Genomic DNA, 22021 nt, shown 5'->3' with positions numbered 1-22021 from the left:
AAGTATCTGAGACTATTGAATCTGGCCTCTGAAGCCAACCTTCCCCTGCCTCAATTCCCATGTACACAATGACGGACCCATCATGCTGCTCTCCTTAGAGGCACTGAGCAAACAGACCCAACTGCTTGCAGATAGAGCCAGGGGTTTGCAAACTCTGAACCTCCCATTCAGAGATCAAAATGGCTAAAGTTACTGTGATGGCCACGTGTTCCGCCACCACAGCTCAGGTTATGATAAGGGGCAGTAAGTGAATGAGAAACCAGGTGGAAGGGGCTGAGGAGGGAAGAGTAAATCTCATTTACGGCTTGTCTCTTCTGGGATAGTTGTGAGGCTGCAGGGATATTGGCTCCATTGCTGGAAGGTGCCCGAGTGAGAGAGGAAATGAAAGTTTGACTCTTTCATACTAAATACCTGAGTGTGTCTCTGATAGAATTGAAACGCAGAGATCAGAGTGGGACGTTGTTATAAATAGGAGAGCCTGGAATCTCACCTCTTTTATCCCTTCCCCCACTAGACACTCTGCCCTCTGCACTGGAGAGAGCAAGAGGAAAATGCGTTGGAGTTTTCAGACAAGGTGAGTTTGCTGGTGGAAGTTTTGTGATGTGAGAATTCCTGTGAAAACATCTTCATGTGATTGTCATTGGTGTTACCAACCAAACCCAGCAACCACGGTGCACACAGCCCTAAATCACCCAGTGATCAGTGAGGAGCCCCAGGGGTGCTGCATGGGGACCTGTGGACATTTGGAGAAACACTGGTCTATAGGTTTGTGATGCTAAAGGGGTGAAGTTAAAGCACAAAACGGACGGCAACTTCAGGCTCAGATTTCACTGCGCAGTTTCAATTTGGGGTTGGTTTCAAACAATAAATAGGGTGTAAGGCTCTATCATGCAAACTCCCTCCTAGACCCCTCTATCTGTCCTGCATCCCAAACCGTTACCAGAAGCATACTCCTTCTCCCAGTGCCCATCTCAGATCCTCCATTTCGTGCATTTATGTCATGGAAAAGAGCAGCTCTCGGCCACTTTCTATTTCCCCCCCCCTCCCCCCCATGAAAATTTGGTCCACCTCTTTGAATGGATACAGCTCAGTGAGAGCCAATAATTGAAAGCTGATGCCAGACTATTTCAGACAAGAAAAGAGGCACAAATGTTTGATAGGGAAGCCGATTAGCTGCTGAAACGAACAAAGAACTGGTGGATTCTCCCATCTCTTGATGTCTTCAAATCACTGGGGGACTTTCTAGAAAATACACTTTGGGGAAACAGAGCTTTGTGCCTGGGTAACCGGACTAAGGGTAATGGCTTGTGCCACTGAGGGGGTCAGACTGCATAACTGAGGATATCTTCTGATCCCATGAATCTTAAGATCTCATCCTGCAAACACTCAGCACAAGTGTTTAATAATAAGCACACGTATTTAATAATAACACCACCATTCAGATGCTTAATGTCACTGATTCTCTGTTGTGGAAAGGGTTTATAACGTCTCTGTGAGATGAGAGCAAAGTTTGTGCTGCAAATCTGTGAATGAAGACTAAGGATTTTAAATACAACAGCCTGCATTTAACCTATGTCCATGTTCAGGCAGATGAATATGTGCCTTGTTATCAGAAACACTGGGTGCTGAGAACTGGATTCCATTGTTGCAGACACAGTAATCTTGTAACTCAAGCCAGGTACGGAGAGAAATGAATATGGATTTGGGATCTAACTCCCATGAGCTGTTAAGAGAATATCTAGAGTGCAGCAGAGTGCTTAGCTGCCCTGGGGAATGAGCTAGGCCATTCCCAAGGTGGGGGAGTGATGCATTTTTACTGCAGGTGAGTGTGTCCTGGGCTCTTGTACCAGATAGAGCCCAGTCTCTGCAAGGTGGGGAAAGGAGCCTCTGTGGGTGGGTGACTCAGATCCCAGCTCTGGAAGCAGTAATGGGAAAGACCTTAATGAACAAAATCAGCACTTGGTTCATTGCTCTCCAAACAGGATTTCCAGTCTCCGAAACTGATGTGATCTCCTGGGTGGAGAGAGAGGAGGAGTTGCGAGTCCCAGATCCTCTGAGCTGTGAGGAAGGGGAGATCATCAGCAACACCCAGACAGGTGAGCAATCAGTTAAACTGACTCAGAAACCAATTTCTGTCTCCTTATAGCAGATGTAACTTGTGTGTTTTCATGAAGTGTGATTGACTGTTCAGCTTGTCTTCAACTCCAGTCAGAGTGTGGTGGGCGAGGAAAGGCTGGGTTCTCTTCTCTGTGGAAGGGTTGTGAAGGAGGACAATGAACTCAGCTCATGATAATTTGACCATTATTTGAGAGCGTATCCCCTTTTCTATTCCTCCTTTAGAGTTTCCTTGCAGTTCATCGTGGAGAATAACTCCTGTCTGGATCATTCCTCTATTCCAACAGGTGATGGGACACTGACTGAGAACCATGAAAAGAGTCTTCAGCAGGAAGGACTGGAGCAAGTGTCTCCATGTGGACTATTATTGAGACGATCTGAAGAATATGTTTTCCAGATACGTGAGCAAGGAGAGAGCTGTGAGAGTCAGCATAGCCCAGAAAAGCAGCAGGGAAACTATCTAGGAGAGGGACAGGCTAACTCCAGTAGCAGGAGCACAGGGGAGAAAAGAAACACAGAAACCATTCAACAGGAAATCCCCCATCAACAGTCACCCTGCATGTGTAGTGACTGTGAAATTCTTCCCGAACATCAAAGTGTCCATACGGGAGAGAAGCCCTTCAAGTGCTCTGACTCTGGGAAAAGCTTCAGTGAGCACTCACACTTTACAAACCATCAGAATATACATACAAGAGATGCGCCCCATAACTGCTCTGACTGTGGGAAAAATTTCAGTACAAACTCACAATTTGTTATCCATAGGATGGCTCACACAGGAGAGAAGCCTTTCAATTGCTCTGCGTGTGGGAAAAGCTTCAGTCAGAAGTCAAACCTTGTTACCCATAGGAGGACCCACACAGGAGAGAAACCCTTCAATTGCTCTGACTGCGGGAAAAACTTCAGTAGTAGCTCATACCTTGTTACCCATAGGAGGAGCCACACAGGGGAGAAACCTTTCAATTGCTCTGACTGTGAGAAAAGCTTCACTCAGATTTCACACATTGTTAGTCATAGGATGAGCCACACAGGAGAGAAACCCTTCTATTGCTCTGACTGTGGGAAAAGCTTCACTAGAGGCTCACACCTTGTTACCCATAGGAGGATCCACACAGGAGAGAAACCCTTCTATTGCTCTGACTGTGGGAAAAGCTTCACTAGAGGCTCATACCTTGTTACCCATAGGAGGATCCACACAGGAGAGAAACCTTTCAATTGCTCTGACTGTGGAAAAAGCTTCAGTCACCGCACAAGCCTTTTAAACCATAAGAGGACCCACACAGGAAAGAAACTTTTAAGTTGCTCTGACTGCAGGAAAAGCTTCAGTCAGTGCTCGTGCATTACTAGTCATCAGAATACATACACGAGAGTCGCCTTATAAAAGCTCTGATTGCAGAAAAGGCTTCAAACACAGGTCAGACTTTGTTAAAGATTAGACAGTCCACAGAGGGGAGAAAACCATTGTTATTTTTACTGTGGGGAATGCTTCAGTCAGAGCTGAAATCATCTTAGTCTTTGTAGGACCCACAGAGGGGAGAAACGTATAACCTGAGTTCCCTTTAAACTGCCCGGCCAGGTGGCTCTGGTCCCAGAAGACCCCTTGGGGAGGGCCTCCTGGGGTACTGACCTGTCCACTGCCACTCACCTTTCTGCTCTCTGGGGCTTCTCACCACCCGGTCCTGCTGGGGCAGCTCCTTAGTCTCCCCTGGCCAAGGCCCCGAGCTGAGATTCCCATCCCCGCCTCTGAGCAGCAGTACAGACGCTGAACCTCTTCAGGTCTGAGGAGAGAGCAGTTTAGGGCCCAGCTTCCTAGGATAGCACTCCCCAAATGGGATCAAACCCCAAAGAATGGGGTAAGCCCCATTTAGCAATGAAAGGGGAATGTGCACACGGATTGCTCCCATAGGTAGTAATTGTTTACACTAGGCTTGATAGTAAGTAAAAGTGGTTTTATTAAGTACAAGCTGTAGGATTTAAGTGGTGATAAGTGAGAACAGGCAGAGCAAAGCAGATTACAAACTCAAAGGTAACAAATGCATCTGACGAAGTGGGTCTTTGTCCACGAAAGCTTATGCTCCAGCACTTCAGTTAGTCTATAAGGTGCCATAGGACTCCTCGCCGCTTTTTCAGATTCAGACTAACACAGCTACCCCTCTGATAACTTACCAGAATGTTCATTGTATTTTAACCATATGCTAGCCTTTGCCATAAGCTCTGTGTGCAGTTTAAGCAATGACAGTGGTCAGTATCTCTCAGCAGTGGGGCTGGAGCAAAGGAAGATTGGGGGGAGGCATGACAGCTGCCCTGACACTGTGACATCTCCTCCTATCCCCCAGAGATGCCCCTGTCTGCAGGTTTCTAATCTCCTAACCAAAGCCCTCCAGGCCAGATACAGCTGAGCTGGGCCAGCTACAGCCTGGCCACTGGGCTGCTATCTCAGTGCAGACATACCCAGAGGGATTTCTTGAGTTGGTGTCTCAGGGAGTCTCTCCACTTTCCAGCCCCCCATGTGTGAGTGCTGCTCTGTGGGGGTGCCTGGGAGAGTTGGGCTGGGGGCAGGGCTGACCTGAGCCATTCTTGCACCCTGAGCAGCAGACGCATGCTGCATGCACGCTTCCTCCCCAGGGTGGCAACCTATGGGGGGCACCTGATGCGGCGTCCCTTACCCCTTCAATCAGGTGCCTCTATAGGTTGGTGCCCATGCGTTAATCCGGACCTGGCTGGAGGTGCAAGTGCCAGGTTGAGCAGGGTGGGGATGGGCACAAGAGTTTGTATTTGTTTCTCCTTTGCAAATAAAGCAGATGGTTAGTTTCTCCCACTCCTGAGCTATGTCTACACTTGTGGCTTCTTGCGCAAGAACATCTTGCGCAAGGGTACTTGTGCAAGAAGTCTTGCGCAAGAAAATGTCCACACTGCCATGTGCACGCTGTGCTTTTGTGCAAGAGCGCCCATGGCAGTATAGGCGCTCTCATGCGCAAGAAAGCTCTGATGGCCATTTTAGCCATAGGGCTTTCTTGTACAAATCCCTGCCAAGCATCCACACTGCCCTCTAGCATAAGAGCTCATGCGCAAGAGGGCTTACACCTGTTAAAAAGGAGCATTGCGGAAGAAGCCCTCTTACCACGCCATACTGTAAATTTCCTTGAGCAAGAGCAGGCGGGCAGTGTGGACACTTTGCGGATTCTTTCCCAAGAAAGGCTGTACTTTCTCAAGAAGCTGCGAGTGTACACATAGCCCTGGTGTCCTTTGTTCTGCAGTAACTGGCTCCCACCATCCCATGGCTGCTGCCAGAGATCCCCAGCTGTGAACCCCTCTCTTGGAGGCTGGGGCTTGGCCCATTCTATGCAGGAAACCCAGGGCTAGATTAAGGCATGGGCTAGCCGGGCAGCTGCCCGGGGTACCTGATATAAGGGGCGCTGCGTGCCCTTTACAGCTGATAACTGCCATCAGGCACCACACGCCCGTATCATGAGCTGCAGCAGCTCTCACTAGCCACCCTGCCGCGGTCACCCGAGGCAAAGTCCGCGTTAACCCCCTTCAGTGCTGGCCAGCAGCACTCTTCCCCCCACGGCTGCAGGGCCCTGCATGGCCAGGCTCAGCCTGCTCCTGGCGGCACCAGGCTGAGCACCAGCAGCGGTGGCCGGGCAAGGCACGTGCCTCCTGCTGCCAGCTTGAACCTATGACTGAAATTAAGAGTCACATACTCTACCTACTGAGCAAGCCACTCTGTGCAGGGTCCCTCCCGCAATACCCTGTCACAGGATAGAGGATCAGCACGTTCTCAAATGCTTGATTCAGGGCTCTGTCGTGTCCCCGATGGGGTGCTCTGGTCTGTGTGGGGAGGCCTAGGCACACTGGCCTCTTTTACCACAAGAATGGCCCATTTCAGTCTCTCAAGTAACAGGAGAAGAGTCCGTAGCAACAAGGGAAGGTCCCCTGAGTGAAACCAGGCAGAAACGCCATGTCTCCCGTTCTGCAGCAAACCTTTCAGCTCTGGCAGGCACTGCCTCTTCTCACACTGGACTGAGCCTGGCATCCCTCTCCTCCCAGCACCACAGAAAGCCCCTTGGCATGAGCCTGGGAAAGCTAGAGGCCTCAGGCCTGTTGCTCCCGAGAGGCTTGTACCTGGGCCTCCTCTGCCCATGGTGGCCAGCTCTCCCGGCTGCCCCCTGTGCGCTGCTGGCCAAAGAAGGCAGCAAGGCAGGAGTGGGGAGAAGCAGCAAGTCCCACTGAGGCCGACAGCTCGGGCTTAAGCCTCCAGCCCCAGCACAAAACCTTCAGCCTGGCCTCTGTTGCTCCCTCCTCAGAGGGGAGGAAGAAGCCCTGTTGCCTCAGGCCGGGGGAGGCGACAGGAGGCCTCTTCTCACAGCCTTACGCTTTGCATCAATGCCGGCTAGGATTGCCAGGTGTCCAGTTCTGAACCGGACTGTCCAGCATTTGAGCTTTCTGTTCGGGAAACAAGCTGAGAAAATGTAAATGCGGAAATAGAAATGTCGGGTATTTTCTAAATAAGCTGGAATGTCGATTGTGAGGTAGTGTCAAGTGAGTCCAGTATTTCTGTAGAACAATCTGGCAACCCTAATGCCGGCAATCGCAGGGGCCAGGGAGCTCCCAGGCTGGTCGCAGCCTCAGCCACTTCCTGCTTCATGGCCCAGGCCCAGGCAGTCCAGGTGGGTCTCTGTGGGGCCCCGAGACATTTTGTTTGCTGTTGTCCAGGTGCAGGGGCCCAGATTCTGCAACACTCACAGGCCCCACAGGAGGGGTCTGGTTTGATGCTTCACCCCACGGCCCGGCAACAAGCCCCCAAACTCCCCCTGTGCTCTGAGAGCCCCGTTTGCTGTGTGAATTCTGTGGAGCAGGTTATGTCAGGCCTAGGCACAAGCAGGGTTCAGAACCAACCCACAAGTAAGTCCCTGCTCAAGAGGATTGAGAAGTGTCCTTTGCCAGCAATGTTAGTCCAGCCATGTAAGTGTCCCACTCACGTGCCCAAACTTTCTCCATACCCCACTCACAGTTGCTGCCCTTGCTCAGGGCAGATAAGATCTCAGGGGTGGTTTTCAGTCCCAGGGACTCCAACCCAAACCCTGAGACCCAGGGGTTTATAATCGAGAGGATCAATGTTTGCTTCACTTTTTCCTCCTCCCAGCAACACTAAATCTCAAGGCCAACTCCACAGTCCCAGCAGCTGGGGGAGATGTGCATGTTAGAGCCTCTGCCCACTGAGCTGTAGCTTTCTGTGCCCGGGGAGCCAGACACTGCCAGGGCTGGAGGGAAATGGGGAATGGCTGCACTTTGGGAGTCAAAGGTGTTGTCTGGGACCATAGAATAGAACAGTTTCACTGGGCTTCCTGAGAAGGGCACCATGGCTTAGCTGGCTAAAGTGCTTGTCTAGTAAACAGGAGATCTTTGGTTCAACTCCCGGTGGTACCTTGGTGTAGCCTTTGCTCACATTTTCTTATGTCTTCCTGGGACACAGAGGAGTCCTCCCCTGGCCACCCCTGGAACTGCTGGTTCAGGAAAAGGCTGATTGGGGAGGAACATTGGGAAGAAGGAAACCAGAAGCCTGGAGCGGGTACAGAGGCTACTGTGACTGGTACTGGCAAGGCAGGGCTCTTGCTGCAATTGCTGGGTCAGAAAAGCCAGCAACACATGCCTTTGTGATTCCCTCGGGTGGGGGGGTGGGAGGTCAGCACCCAGAGATCCTGCAAGTGCAAAGCTCCTACACCTATAGTAGCTGCTCCAGTGCTGCAAAAGGCCTATGCACAGTACTTATAAGGCAGTGCTTGTGGGAGACATGCTGAGGTTGTGAGTTCAAACCTCCCTTGGAGTAATGGTTTCTACTCCCTTCTGTTCTGGTCCCTTCCAGTGAACACTGGGGGAGCTGTGATTTCAGCTCAGTGGAGGGTGTTTGTTGCTCATTTTCTGCTCTCGCCACCATCCCTGGCACGTGCAGTGGGAATTTTCACTTATCCCATCCTCTGGGGTGGAATCCCAGCTCCCCCAGTGTTCACTGCAAGGCATGGGTTCCCAAACTGGGGGGGGGGGGGGGGACAATGCCCCCCGGAGTAGGCATGAAGAAATTTCAGGGGGGGGAATGAGGTGACCCAGCTGGGTTTTTTTCCTCAAGTTTTGCTGCTATTTTGGATATTTGCTCAGAGCTGTTGAGGCAGTTGCCAAAGTAGTTCAGTTGGGAGAGCATTAGATTGAAGATCTAATGGTTCCTGGTTCAATCCTGGGCTTTGGTAGAAACCTTTGCCAATATGGCATAGTCTGTTTTGGCATCTCTCCATCTCTGGTAAGCAAACATCTACAGTCAGAGTTCAAAGCTGAACCAAGAGGCCCGGAATTACATCATAAAGATGATCATATTTCAGGGATAGAAACTAGAAAGGGGATTTCATGACACCTCAGAGGTTGTTGACACAGGAGAACAGAGCTCTTCGCTTCAGCTGCTCCCAGCCTTGCAACTCTGTTTTTAATTCCAGGCCCCCAGAAAGGAACAGTAACAGAGCCTGCCTCGGACTAATTCTGAGGCTTCCCCATACGGAGGACACACTATTTCTGTTTTCTTAGACTGTAAGTTATTAAGTTGATTTAAGCAATTTCAAAATAGTTTCCAAGTATAGACATGCCCTTATAGTCCTGGTCTTCACAACATCCGCTGGCAAGGAGTTCCATAGGTTGACTACGCTTGTGTGAAGAAATTCTTCCTTTTGTTTGTTTTCAACCTGCTAATATCATGGCGCACCCTTAGTTCTTCTATTATAGGAACAAGAAAAATATCTTTCCTTATTTACAGTCTCAACAACTGCCATGATGTATAGACCTCTATCGTATCTCCCCTTGTCTCCACTTTTCTAAGGTGAAAAGTCCCAGTCTCTCCTCATGTGGCAGCTGATCCAAACCTTTCATCATTTTTCTTGAGCTTTTCTGAAGTTTCCAATGCCAAGGTCTGGTTTTTTTGGGGGGCAGGGGATAAGGCAACCACATTTCCAGTCAGTGCTCAAGTTGTGGGCACCGCGTGGATTTATAGAGATGTAATATGATAGTCACTGTCTTCTTGTCAGGCCTTTTAAAATAATTTCTAACATCACATTTGTGGCTGCACATGGAGTGGATGTTTTCAAAGATCTCTCCAGCTGTGACTTGTTGTAGCATATTCGCTTTCATTTAGTATGTGTGTTACTAATTGTTTATACTAACTATGGCAGCTGATTCAAACTTTCATCATTTTTCTCGTACTTTTCTGGGCTGTTTCCAATGCCAATGGCAGCTGCCTGCATGAAGCCCTCCCCCCTCCTCCACTCAGGCTCTTATTTCCCCAGGCACCTGACACCTGCAGCCTGTGCAGGAAAGGAGCTGCCTGGGAAATGTGCTGGGGTGTCGGCCAGGGCTCAGCCAGGTGAGTCTCCCAGCCAGAGCCTGCCTCTGGCACCCCAGCCCCTCCCTTCCCTCAACCTATTGCCCCTTCCCATGCTGAAAGAGCAAAGACTTGGCAGAATTCATGAATATAGAGGAGGCTATTTCCCCTGACTGGGAGCCCAACCCCGGCCGCAGCAGTGGAAGTGCTCAATCCTAGCCACTCAACAGACACAAACCTGCAGTGTTGGGTCAGCTACACTAGTCATCCCAGGTCACTTTCTCTCCCTTTCAGGACGTGGGTCCATTCTCGGAGAAGGCGCGTGATGCCAGCATAGATGCTCCCCAGCACTTCTCCCCTGGCTGCACCCTCAGGGCCAGAGATGTGGACCTGCCCCTCTGCATCATGGGGGATGCTGCCTGCCCTTTGCTCCCGGGCTGATGAAGCCCTAGACAGGACACGTTGCCTAAAGCCAGGAACGTATCCCAGGTGACAGCTCACATTTTCCTAGGTCCTCCTGGGACACAGAATAGGCTTCCCCTGGCCACCCATGGAGCTGCTGGTTCAGGAAAAGGCTGATTGGGGAGGAGTGTTGGGAAGAAGGAAACCACAAGCCTGGAGCGGGTGCAGAGGCTGTTGTGACTGGCACTGACAAGGCAGGGCTCTGACTGCAATTGCGGGGACAGGAGAGACAGCACCACATGCCCTTGTGATTCCCTGAAGGGAGTCAGCACCTAGAGAGCCTGAGGGTACAATCTCTGCAGCTCCTGTGGCCATGGAGAGTGAGGGTCTGTGGGCTGCAGGCGCTTCTCACTTGTGGTTTCCGTCTTCCCAACACTCCTCCCCAATCAGCCTTTTCCTGAACCAGCAGCTCCATGGGTGGCCAGGGGAGGCCTCTTCTGTGTCCCAGAAACACATAGGAAAATGTGATTAAAGGGTGTCAAAAGGCACCACTGGGAGTTGAACCCAGGATCTCCTGTTTACTAGACAGGTGCTTTAGCCAACTGAGCCATGGTGCCCTCCTCAGGAAGTCTGGTGAAACTGTTCTATTCCATGGTCCCAGACAACATCTTTGACTCCCTAAGTACAGCCAATCTCCATTTCCCTCCAGCCCTGGGGGTGTCTGGCTCCTTGGGCACAGAAAGCTACAGCTCTGTCGGCAGAGGCTCTAACATGCTCATCTCCCCCAGCCGCTGGGGCTGTAGAGTGGCCTTTGTGGTTTGGCCCAGATGTGGGGAGGGAGAAGTACAACAAACATTAATCTGCTGGCTTGTAAATCCCTTGGTCCTAGGGTTTGGCTTAGAGCCCCAATGAGGGGACCTGGCCTTCTTCAATTTGGTCCCTTCCTGAGGGCACAGAATTAACAAGATAAAATTTCTTAACCCCACAGCAATCAGAATTGGCCAAGGAGTTAGCAACAAAATTTTTGTCAACATTTAAGTAAAGGCAAGGAAACCCTCAGGGGTGTTTCTGTGTGTTTCTGGACCAAGGTTCATTCAAGTGTTGTTTTTTTTTGTGGACCTGCCCCAACTGCATCCCTAGAGACTCTGGAACAAAGAAGACACATGAGAAGAACTCAACTTTCTTCCTTTTGCTGTGACATGGATGGATCTAGCTCAGGTTTCACTCAAGGGGTCCGTCTGCATGTGAAGTACCTGTGTAGGGATAACATATAAATGTATTAAAAATGATTCCCTCAAGTGGAAGTGACTCCCCATAATTTGTTCCCCACAACTTAAAGGCTGTGTCTACACTGGCATGAATTTCCGGAACTGCTTAAAACGGAATACTATTCCGTTTTAAAGAAGCGTCTACATTGGCAGTCTGCTTTTCCGGCAAAGCGTCTGCGGCCAATGTAGACGCGCTTTTCCGGAAAAGAGCCCCGAGCGCCATTTTCGCGATCGGGGCTTTTTTCCGGAAAAGACTACTGGGCTGTCTACACTGGCCCTTTTCCGGAACAGTGTTCCGGAATAAGGACTTATGCCTAAGCAGGAGCAGAATAGTTTTTCCGGAATAGCGGCTGATTTTGTACAGTAGAGCATCGTTGCTTTTCCGGAAATTCAAGGGCCAGTGTAGACAGCTCGCAGCTTATTCCGGAAAAGCGGCTGATTTTCCAGAATAAGTGGCCCAGTGTAGACACAGCCAAAGTGTTTAGATTTATTATTATTATTTGTTAAGATTGTTAAATGTTTAGATTTATAATTATTGCCCCTCTAGAATATAATTTGTTAGGAATGTAATATTAGGTCATGTAACTTAAAACTGTTAAAAATATAATACTATGTAGCCAGAAACAGCTCCCCTCTCTGTGTCCCAGGGCACGCTCAAACTTATTCTTACACAATTGACACCCATTCTCTTCAAAGCATTGTGAAGCAATTAACCCTAATCGCCAAGTGAAACATTGTAACTGTAACAGTAACTCAGCACTCAGAGAGAGACTGTTTTAAGAAATGCCACCCAGAAACTTGTGACTTTTTGTAACTACAACTCTTGTACATGTAAAGTTATTATTATACAAAATACTGTATGGGAAACATTAATTAGGGAATGTATGTAAGAGAGAGAGAGTGCTTGGACGATGAATGAATGGTTTGAGAGGTGCCAGCCTGAGAATGCAGCAACAAAGGGCTGAAGTAGGCATCAGGTGCCAGTGCAACCAAAAGATGTCAAGTGGAGAAAACCAAGTACTGGAGGCCCACCCTATGAGATCATTGACGAGCACCTGGCAGCCACCCTGGACATCAGCATGATGCAGCGATTCCCATAGACTGGCATAGGAAGAAATTCCTGTAAGAACTGGACTAAAAGACTATGGAGTCAGAGTCCAACATTCTGCTGCCAGCCCACCAGGAGCTTCAGATGCGCATCTGATCAGGACTTTGCTCCCCACTACCATCACTTGTGTACAGAGTACCTGGCCAGTATTCTGTCACAAGCAACTTTCAGGCTAGTAACTATAACAACTACACAGAACCTGACTGAATGGATGAATGATTGATATAAAAGTGTATAAGTGTTAAGTAGTGATAGGAATAAGTAGCTAAACAACATTGTTTGCTTCTATCTTTATTCTTTATTATTATCTCTACAATAAATGTAGCTTTTTGCCTTATCCCCCTCATAAGATCCTGCTTGATTTTATTGGTACCACACCTGTGACAGCACCTGGCTCCTCTGCCCCTCATCAGCAATGCCGTATACTTCGGGGAGCACGTGCTCCGAGACTTATAGAAGGGACAACCTGGACCAGCCACCCTTAGTTAGGCTCCCTTCGATAGCTCAGCTGGCAGAGTGGAGGACTATAGTGTGTGCTTGGTAAGTGATCCTTAAGTTGCTGGTTTAACTCTGGCTCGAAGGAGTGATTTTTTTCCCTCCGGCCTGGCCTTAGTAGAAGGCAATCAAGGTGATTGCCTTGGGTCCATGTCTTCAGAGCCCTCCACTTCAATTGACAGAAAGATTGTGGGTACGAGCTGCCAATCACATTTCTTGGGCTGCGCAGGTTCTGTCCACACACAAAAGTTCTTTTGGAACAATGTCCGTTATTCCACAACAACACTGCAAGAGTCTACACAGCAATTCCGTTATTTTGAAATAATTCTGAAGTAACAGACGGCTTATTCCGACTTCTGCAAACCTCATTCTACGAAGAATAATGCCTATTCCAATTAGCTATTTTAAAAAAAGGCCTGTGTAGATGCGCCACTGCTGCTAGTTTGAAATAGCCCCTCCCCGGGGCCATTCTAAGTTATTCTTCCCAGGGCTCTATATCGAGGTGACAGGAGACGGGGCTGGTTTCAGGATTTCTTTTAGTGCAGCAGCAAGGGGAGATGGAGGAAAATCAACCCCGTTTGCAAGCTTTGTGTGACAGGAGGGGTGAGAGCTGGGGAGCCCATCTCTTGAAAAAGAGCATTTGGGTGCACCCAGGGGCAGCAAGAATTCAGGCCCTCTGGCCAGTGCATTGGGGACAATGTGTGAGCCCTTCCATGAGCATTTTCTGCTCCCACTGGGGAAGGCAGCTGGGCTCCCTCTCGGGCACAAAGGCAGCAGTGCCTGGCCCAGAAGGGCTGGTGTCCAGCAGATCTCTGCCTCAGTGTGGCTGGCTTTTGGGGAGAGCAACTAGGAAATGGGGCTGGGGAGATTAGTGCAGCCACTTAGCCCCTGGCTGGCTCTCCCAGTAAAAAGATGATGATGATCAACCTGAACAATGTGGGAATCGATCCTACTGCTGCTCACATGCAAAGCAAGCGCTCTACCACTTGAGCTAATTCCCCTGCTGTGTTAAGTTTGGCCTTCTCTTCTCCACAGGGACGTCTGTCTTCTAGGTCAGTTAGTCCTGGGAAAGGAGAAGGCTCCAAAAAGGCCACAAGGGCAACTCTCAGGAAGGAGACTCCCTGCAGCAAAGCCATGGGGGGGGGGGGGGGGGGGGGGGGAGGGGCGGCAGCAGAACGTGGTCTCTTTGATGATCCCTGCCCTGCAGCTTGTCCCACCTGGTCATTGTCATGGACTCTCTGTGAGGTCATCACCTCCCAACCTCCTTTAGCCAATAAGCTGAGAGGCTGCAAAAGGCCCTTGTGATGTCACTGCCACACCCACCCCTGCCCTCCAGGGCTAATGTCCTGCCCCAGGCAGCCCCTTTGCATGGCTGAGCTGCTCCCAGGGGTGAAAGTGACACATTTCTTACAGGGCCTGTTCTATTGGGCACCACCCCTTGGGCGGGGGGAGGCTCAAGGCAGGAAGTTGGGGGAGGGGTTGTGATAGGACAGTACCTGTAAGAAATTAAAATGTGGAGTGTGGGAGGCTCACGGCAGGGATTTGGGGATTGTTTGAGAGTGGGGGGGGGCTCAGGGCAGGGGTGAGGATGTGGGAGGGTAGAGAAGTCAGGGCACATGCAGCCTTTGTTACTCACCTGGCTCGGCTGAAGCTGACACTTTGTTCCTCGCTTCCCTTCTGCTGCTTCATATCTTAGGGTGCCTCCACCTGCCCCATGCTGAGATCCAGGCCCAAGCAGGAAAGAGGCAGGTGAGCCCTCTTGGCATCAGGGTCCCACCACCCATCTTCTTCCCACCATCGGCTGCCACAGCCCCTGTCAGCCACTGGGTCAGCCCAGGAAGGGAGGCAGGAAATGGGGCTAAGTAGCAAGTCAGGCTGTGAGGGGCAGGCAAAGCTCATCTTGCCTTGCAGGGCCACCAGTAACAGCATCTGTCCTGTGCGCTGCTGTGGAGTAAAGCATCCCTGATGGAGAACCAGTGCCACCAATGTACTCACTGCAGCTGCTGAAGTAGTTTAGGGAGGAGTGCATTAGTGAGAAGAGTTAAGGGTCCCTGGTTCAGTCCTAGTCCTTGGTGGAAATCTTGGTGGTGCTCCTGTGGCTGAGCCCTTGTGTGGGTCTATCTATACTAGTAGTGCCCGTGGGTGCCATGGCTCCTGCTGGGCCATTTATGTGTGCCTGCCGAGTGACTGAGGCTGGCCCGCCCCCAGGTGCATAGAGCAAGTGCTGAGCTGGCCCTGGGCACATGGTGTATGGGTGTGGTGCTGGCCTTGGGTGCATGGCACAGAGGTGGTACCAGCCCTGGGAGTGTGGTGCATGGGTGGCACTGGCCCTGGGCACATGATGTAAGGGAGGCTCTTCCCCTGGGTGTGGGCGGGGCCCTGCCCCAGGGTGCTGGGCAGCTCCAAGAGGTTGGGAACCACTGGTCTAGACTGTGTTGTTATTTCTAGCTAAGAATGCAAAGTAGAGAAAGTAGACACACCAGAGTTGCAAATGAAGCAGGGATTTAAATAGCATGTGCTTCATTTGCATACTCTCACCCATGTGCTCTTTTGAAAGTGAAAGGGCGTCTGGGGCTGCTAGTTCAAGCCCCTTGGTTTGAACTAACGTGATTCTTCATTTTTTGCCCTCTGTGCCTCCCCCCCCACCAACATACCCCAATCCCCCCCCCCCACCTGTCCCCAACACACCCCTTTCCCACTTTCCTCTCCCCCTTCCCCTACTGGTAACACAAACAGGACTTTTCTCTATTGAAAGAACAAACTCTCTGGGGAATGTAGAACTGGGGAGGGGCTGGGGAAAGAACCTGGGAGGAGGGTGGAGGCTGGGGGGGAAGGGGAGGTGGGGCTCATGGCTAAGGCTAGGACTGACACCTTCCTCTGGTGGTCCCACTGCCTCATATCAGGGGCCTCAGCAGCGCTGGGGGGTGGCTCCAGGGGGAGAAGCTGGTTCAAGGGAATTTGAGCTGCTGGGCCACTAAAGCAGGCCACCAGCAGCATCCCTCTACGCAGGACACACATGCTCCAGGCCTCCCGGTCATATTGAGTCTCCCCATGTGGCTTGGGCTCAGAGCCTGCCCCCCACCTGGTGCCTTGAGGTAGCCACTGCAGCAGCAGGAATTTGGGCATCAGGTCCCCTGCTTTTCAGGAAAGGAAGATAGGTGACAAGGCCCTTTTAGCCACTGGATCTGTGCAGGCTGGAGCTTCCTACCAGTTCTCTGCCCGGCTTCCTGCAAAGCTCCCATTTTTGCTTGTGTCTGCTTCCCTGTCCATAGCAGGCAGCTAAAGGAAAGGAAGTCACCACACCAAACACCCCAATGGCCAGCATAGGGCTTGAACCCATGACCTTAATGTTATCAGCACCACACTCTAACCAACTGAGCTAGTCAGCCTCAGCTAGATGCCAGAATGTCTCTGCAGCTGCCAAGGGCTTTTCTCTGATGGGGCCACTAGTGACTCACTGTGATGTGGGCTGGCTAGTCCAGCTGGTTTGAGGTTTGGTCAAGGTGGCTGGCGGCCGGCATGGCGCACTGAGACCCAGGGCAAAGAGGCAGCTGGAATCTCTTGCTGCCAGCACCTTGGCTCCCAGCTTCTTCCCTGTCAGCAGCAGCCGCAGCCCCTTTCGGCCACTGGGTCAGCCCGGGAAGGGAGGCAGGAACGGGGCCTCAGATTGCAGGATTCAGTGTCCTGAGCGCTGCCCTTGACACCATGGGACCTGAACCAACCACCCCTCACTCAACTGGGCCAAACTGGTGCCCCAGGTCATTCCCACGGGGACCTGCTTTACTTGTTTTCCTTCTGACTTCTTCTCCTGGGCTGCAAGGAGTATCCCTGGGATTCCCTGGGACAGGCACAGGACTCTGCCTCTCCACAGTCGGCCCCACCCCACAGGCTTTGGCAGAACGGAGGGGAGGGGTTCTGCTCACCCCACTGAATCCCACAGAGGTGCTGAGCTCGTGCCCTGCCCCCCTCAGCTTGGCTTCCCTCCTCTGTCCCATTCCTGCCTCATTTCCTCCTTGGGCCAGTCACACAAGGGAGACAGCGGGAAGAGCCAACCCCATACGCCAGCCTCCAAGGGCAGGGGAGGCCAAGCCACAAGCCTCCAGCCTGACCCATCTGGCTTCCCCCGGCTGGCACCAAGGGGCATTCTCAGCTGATGTCACTCCCCTATCACATGGGATTTGGGCTCATCTCAGGCACAGGCCTGGCAGCAGGAGCTGCACTTACCTGTCCACCCAGGGGAGCAGCAATTAGAGAAGACCCTGTATTTCTGTCTGGTTTTGAACCAGGGACGTTTTGCATGTTAAACAAATGTGATAACCACTACACCACAGAAACATAACTCAATAGGGGTGGAACTTGGCTGACTGTTCTGTTCCTGGCTCTTTCCAACACCCTGCTCTGCAGGGGAGGCGAATGCACCTTGTGAACACGCCACCTCTTGTTCTCAGGGAAGCCACTAACCCGAGCTGCCAGCTCCTCATTTCCTCACCAGCCCCTTGAGATTTGTAGCTCAAAGCTGGAGCTGCTGTGGCAGGAAGTGAAGCTACAGAAGCTGACAGGGACAATCAGCAGGCAGAGGGTTATTTTTTCTCCTCCCTGGGTTGATGTGGCTAGAACTGAGGAGAAGAAAATCCTCTTCCCTTCTCCTCAGAAGATGGAAATTGCAGTTTGTTCTCTTTCTGGTTCTCCTAAAGCTGAACCCCAGGACTAGACTTTTTCTTTCTAAAACCCTGAAGAAAGCTGCAAGTGAATTGTTTTCAAACTGAGAATGTGACTTGAAGAAGGGAATCGCCCAGCACGGGGCTTGAACCCATGACCCTGAGATTAAGAGTCTCATGCTCTACCGACTGAGCTAGCCAGTTTGGGTGCCAAAAAGCCTTCTCACACCCCATTACAGGGTATCAGGAGCCAAGTGTTCACCACTGCCTGACAAGTCTTTTTTTTGCCTCCAGTGACCAAGAGTCTTCGTGCCAGCCTGGGGAAGAGAGATGAGTGAGGCCAGGAACCTATCGGAGAACCTTGTGGAATATTTGTCCAAGTTGAAGTCCATCAGAAAATGGATTTATAGGTGTTTCTGTGGCGTAGTGGTTCTCACATTTGCCTAACACACAAAGGCTATGTGTACACTGGAGGGCTCATGCTCAAGAATGGCTGTTCTTGTACAAGAATCCTCAGAGCATCCATACCGTCCACCTACTCTTGCGCAAGGAGATTAACAGTACGGTGTCAGAAGACAGGGCTTCTTGTGCAACAGCTATGCTCTTTTCTGACAAGTGTAAGCCCTTCCAGTTCCTGTGCTTTGACTTCCTTTTCCACAGGCTCTCCAGAGAGAATTTTGTGCCTCCTGATGGGTGTCTGACACACCTGGAGCTCAGTCTCTGATTCGGATGGGCCCTGGAACTTACATCTGGCTGGAGCTTACTGCTTCCCCTGATGTTCTCGTGTGGTTCCAGCAGCTGCAAGACTCCAACTCTTGCCCCCATGGCGCTAACAGGTGCTCACCTCTAAGTGCTCATCTAAATTGGTCTTTATAGTCCCTTTCAGTGCATTTTTCTCCTCAGCAGCACGCAAGAGAGAAGCTGTTGCCAGCAGCCCTGCAAAGCAAGACGAGCTTTTCCTGCCTTCCTCAGACTGACTTGCTACTTGGCCCCATTCCTGCCTCCCTTCCCGTCCTGACCCAGTGGCCGAAAGGGGCTGCAGCTGCTGCTGACAGGGAAGAAGCTGGGAGGGAAGGTGCTGGCAGCAAGAGATTCCAGCTGCCTCTTTGCCCTGGGTCTCAGTGCGCCATGCCGGCCGCCAGCCACCTTGACCAAACCTCAAAGCATCTGGACTAGCCAGCCCACATCACAGTGAGTCACTAGTGGCCCTGCCAGGGAAGAGCCCTTAGCAGCTGCAGAGACGTCCCTGCAGCTGCCTGAGATGCCCCCCTGAAAGGACTACTTACGAGGTAGGTTTCTGAAGGCTGGTGAGTGCAGTTGGTTAGAGCATGGTGCTAATAACACCAAGGTTGTGGTTTCAAGCCCCATACTAGCCACAGGGCTGTTTGGTTTGGTGACTTGCCCTTGTTTAGCTGCCTGCTATGGACAGGGAAGCAGAACAAGAGAAGGCTGAGAGCTTTGCAGGTAGGCCAGGGAACTGGTGGGGGGAGGCTCCAGCCTGCACCGACCCAGTGGCTAAAAGGGCCTTGGCCTGGCCTGCTTTCTCCAATAGCAGGGAAACTCTTCTCTTCCCTCCATTGTTCCCAATGGGGTGACTTGATGTCCAAATTCCTGCTGCCACAGTGGCTATCCCAAGGCACCCTGCAGGGAGGAGGCACCCAAGCCACAAAGGTTAAATATTTCCAGGTGGCCTGGATCATGTGCTCGGCACATAGTGCTGCTGCCAACTGCTTGGTTGTCTGCTTCAGTGGCCTGGCAGCTGGCCCTCCCCAACCCAAACTCACTCCTGCTCCAGTTCCCTCTGAGCCTGCAGCTGCCCCTGCTCCTCTGGCTTCTTCCCCTGGAGCCATTCCATGGCTGCTGAGGCCCCCACCTATGAAGCAGTGGGGCCACCAGAGGCAGGCACCAGTTCCAGTCCCACCTTTGAGCCCCACCTCTCCCTTCCTCACCTCTCCACCAGCCTCCCACTCCCTCCCAGGTTCTTTACCCAGCCCCTCCCCACGTCTACATTCCCCACATGAAAACCACAGTTCGTTCTTTCAGCAGGGAACAGTCAAGTTTGTTTTAGGGGCAGGGGGAGAGGAAAGTGGGAAGGGAGAGCAGGGGAAAGGTTGGGGGGGGAGGCACAGAGGGGAATGTAGAGGCCCCTTGTGGGGATGCCCAGGGGAGAGTCTCACAGGTGTCCTTGTCTGAAACTCTCCTCCAGAGCCTCTTGGAGGTACAAGCCCCCAATGGGCTCCTGGTGGCATCACGGGCACCGAGTTCTTCAGTGGCCCCAGCCCAGGTAGGGCAGCTGCTGCATAGAAGAAAGTGGCCCAGGGTAGGAATACTTGAATGAGCCTGTGGGGGTTGGTGAGTTTTGGCTCGTTCGCACCAACCCAGGCAGTGGACTGTTTCCCTGCACTTAGGGCTCTGAATTCGGACCCAGTGGAGGAAGAGGGCCTGGGTCCCGCTACCTCCAACCCAGGGGCTGACCCCTTTGCTAGCCCACGCTAAGAGTTCCCTGTCATTGGTCTTGAGCTGACAAGGCTGTGCACTGGTGAACTAGAGACACTTACCTGTGGACTTGAGCCGAGAAGGCTGTGCACTTGCTAAGTAAAGACATTTCTTGCAGGACCTTAGCCTGGAAGGCTGTGTTTCTGTTGATCCAAACCCCTCACTGGGGAGCCCCAGCTTGGAGAAGGCGAGGCTTGTGTTAATCTAGGACTCTACTCATAGACCTCAGCCAAGTTGGTGATGCTTCTGTTAATTAAGGGGCTGGGTTTCATTAATAAAAGGGCCTCTGCTGGACAATTGGAAACAGGATATTAGGATTTGTTTTTCGGGGATTCCAGGACACAGCTTGGGCTCAGCCCGACTGCGTGACAGGGTACCCACAGGGAGGGAATGTGCGACACACAATCTCTGTATTGGTACAAAAAAGTTAGCTCATGTGGCCGGAGTGAGGCTCAGGGGATTTGGATTGTGGGAAGGGACTTAGGGTTGGGGCAAAGAGTTGGAGAACAAAGGTGTGAGGTCTGGCTCTGGGGTGGGGCTGGGGATGAGAGCCTCAGGGATGAGGTTTCCCATGTGGAGGGTTGAGGGCAGGGTTCCCTCGGGCTGAGGCCCACCCACCTCCAAAGCAGAGCCACGCAGTAACTACTCAACTGCTCCAGGGTGGGCTGTGTGGCAGACAGTGCTTATTCTAGCAGTCCTGGACAGTGGCAGGGCCAGAGCCACAATGGGGGCCTGCTCCAGCCGTAGCTGTGTTGTGGGTACTACATGCTTTGACAGACTTGGCCAGGGTCTGAGCCGCAGCGGCATCACAGGCAGTGAGGGCTTCAGCAGCCCTGGCCCAGAGCCATGTGGTGAGGGGGCTCACTCCAGCAGCCAAGGCCAAAGCCAAGGACCCAGAGTGGTGAGGGACTGACTGTTCTAGAGAGCGGGGCCATGTGGTAGAGGTCTGGTTCCAATTCCACTTAATTAAAGATCTCCACCTTGGGATCTCAAAAGGTGGATCTGCAGGTTATCTGAAGGATAAAATAGATGGCAAATGACTAGAGAAATGTTCTGCGCCCTGTTCATATTTAACAGCCTAAATCATGTCAAAGAGAACAATTCTCTCTGACCCTCAATATTCTTGTCATTTGTGAAGGCATCAATCACATCAATAGTGTTGATTGTGCCAATGATTATTTTTGTGCCCGTGGAAGTTATTTCTCTCACTCTCACACACGTGCACTGTGTAGAGGCAACTAAAACTTTAATGCTGTTGATTATCTTCTATTGATGCTAAATCAATATGCAATTGATGACATATTAAAGGGACTTTTCTATGATTGACAGGTGTCTAAACCATGCAGATACTATAAGAAATATAATCTATAATTAGATTATGTCCTACATACAGTGAAGTAATGTGGTCTGAAGAAAAAGAGCTGGATAGTTTTCTGGTGATATCCCTAAATTCATCTTCTGAATGTCATTAACTTGCAGCTGCAGAATGAGCTTTAGAATCAAGGAGTAGGGATGGTGCATTCATTTTTTATCCTTTACAAATTACTACACTATGGCTACGTGTAGACCAGCATGCTTTTCCGGAAATGCTTTTAATGGAAAAGTTTTCCGTTAAAAGCATTTTCGGAACAGAGTGTGGCACGAATGATTTTCCGCAAAAGCACTTTTTGTGGAAAAGCTTCCGTGGTCAATCTAGACGCGCTTTTCCGCAAAAAAGCCCCAATTGCCATTTTCGCGATCGGGACTTTTTTGCGGAAAACAAATCTCAGCTGTCTACACTGGCCCTTTTGCCCAAACGAGAACAGCATAGTATTTCCGCAAAGAGCATTGATTTCTTACAGTAGGAAGTCAGTGCTTTTGCAGAAATTCAAGCAGCCAGTGTAGATAGCTAGCAAGTTTTTCTGGAAAAGCGGCTGATTTTCCGGAAAAACTAGCCAGTCTAGACATAGCCTATGACTAGATTAGACTGGGAGGAAAGTGCAGAGGTTGGGATGAAGGGGACACTGCAGAAGTTAGGGGCACAATGCAGGGTTGGTGGCAAAGGGTGCACAGGATGGGGGTGCAGGAGATGGGGAGCTCATGGATGCAGGAACAGTAGAGCAAGGCAGGGTGGGAATGAGAC

At 51.3% G+C, this 22021-nt stretch overlaps 1 protein-coding gene and 3 non-coding genes across 8 annotated transcripts in view; 2 read left to right on the top strand and 2 right to left on the bottom strand.

Annotated features, from left to right (window-relative positions):
• The window catches only part of LOC142821523 (zinc finger protein RFP-like), a 219526-nt gene extending 208198 nt beyond the window's left edge, over positions 1–11328 (top strand). The window contains exons 7-10 of one of the 5 annotated variants that reach the window (XR_012898263.1): positions 515–574; positions 1983–2096; positions 2403–9514; positions 10863–11328. Coding sequence is in view for 3 of the 5 variants with exons in the window: in XM_075912688.1 (XP_075768803.1) it covers positions 515–574; positions 1983–2096; positions 2403–3493 (1265 nt within the window). In the remaining 2 variants the exon portion in view is untranslated. Of the gene's footprint in view, positions 1–514; positions 575–1982; positions 2097–2340; positions 10091–10364 lie in introns of those variants that run through there. The other 4 variants (XR_012898262.1, XM_075912688.1, XM_075912687.1 and 1 more) reach the window with 4 other exon arrangements.
• Positions 8285–8357, top strand: TRNAF-GAA (transfer RNA phenylalanine (anticodon GAA)). Its single transcript has one exon. It is a non-coding gene; the product is annotated as a tRNA-Phe (tRNA).
• TRNAT-AGU (transfer RNA threonine (anticodon AGU)) lies at positions 10418–10491 on the bottom strand. The gene has a single exon. It is a non-coding gene; the product is annotated as a tRNA-Thr (tRNA).
• Positions 11329–17534: 6206 nt separating the features above from the next.
• Positions 17535–17612, bottom strand: TRNAK-CUU (transfer RNA lysine (anticodon CUU)). Its single transcript has one exon. It is a non-coding gene; the product is annotated as a tRNA-Lys (tRNA).
• Between the last annotated feature and the right edge of the window lie 4409 nt (positions 17613–22021).

The sequence above is a fragment of the Pelodiscus sinensis genome, chromosome 31, assembly GCF_049634645.1.
Source record: "Pelodiscus sinensis isolate JC-2024 chromosome 31, ASM4963464v1, whole genome shotgun sequence".
Lineage (NCBI taxonomy): Eukaryota > Metazoa > Chordata > Testudines > Trionychidae > Pelodiscus > Pelodiscus sinensis.
The sequence above is the reverse complement of the archived record's forward strand: the minus strand, read 5'-3'. Positions and strand labels throughout refer to the sequence as shown.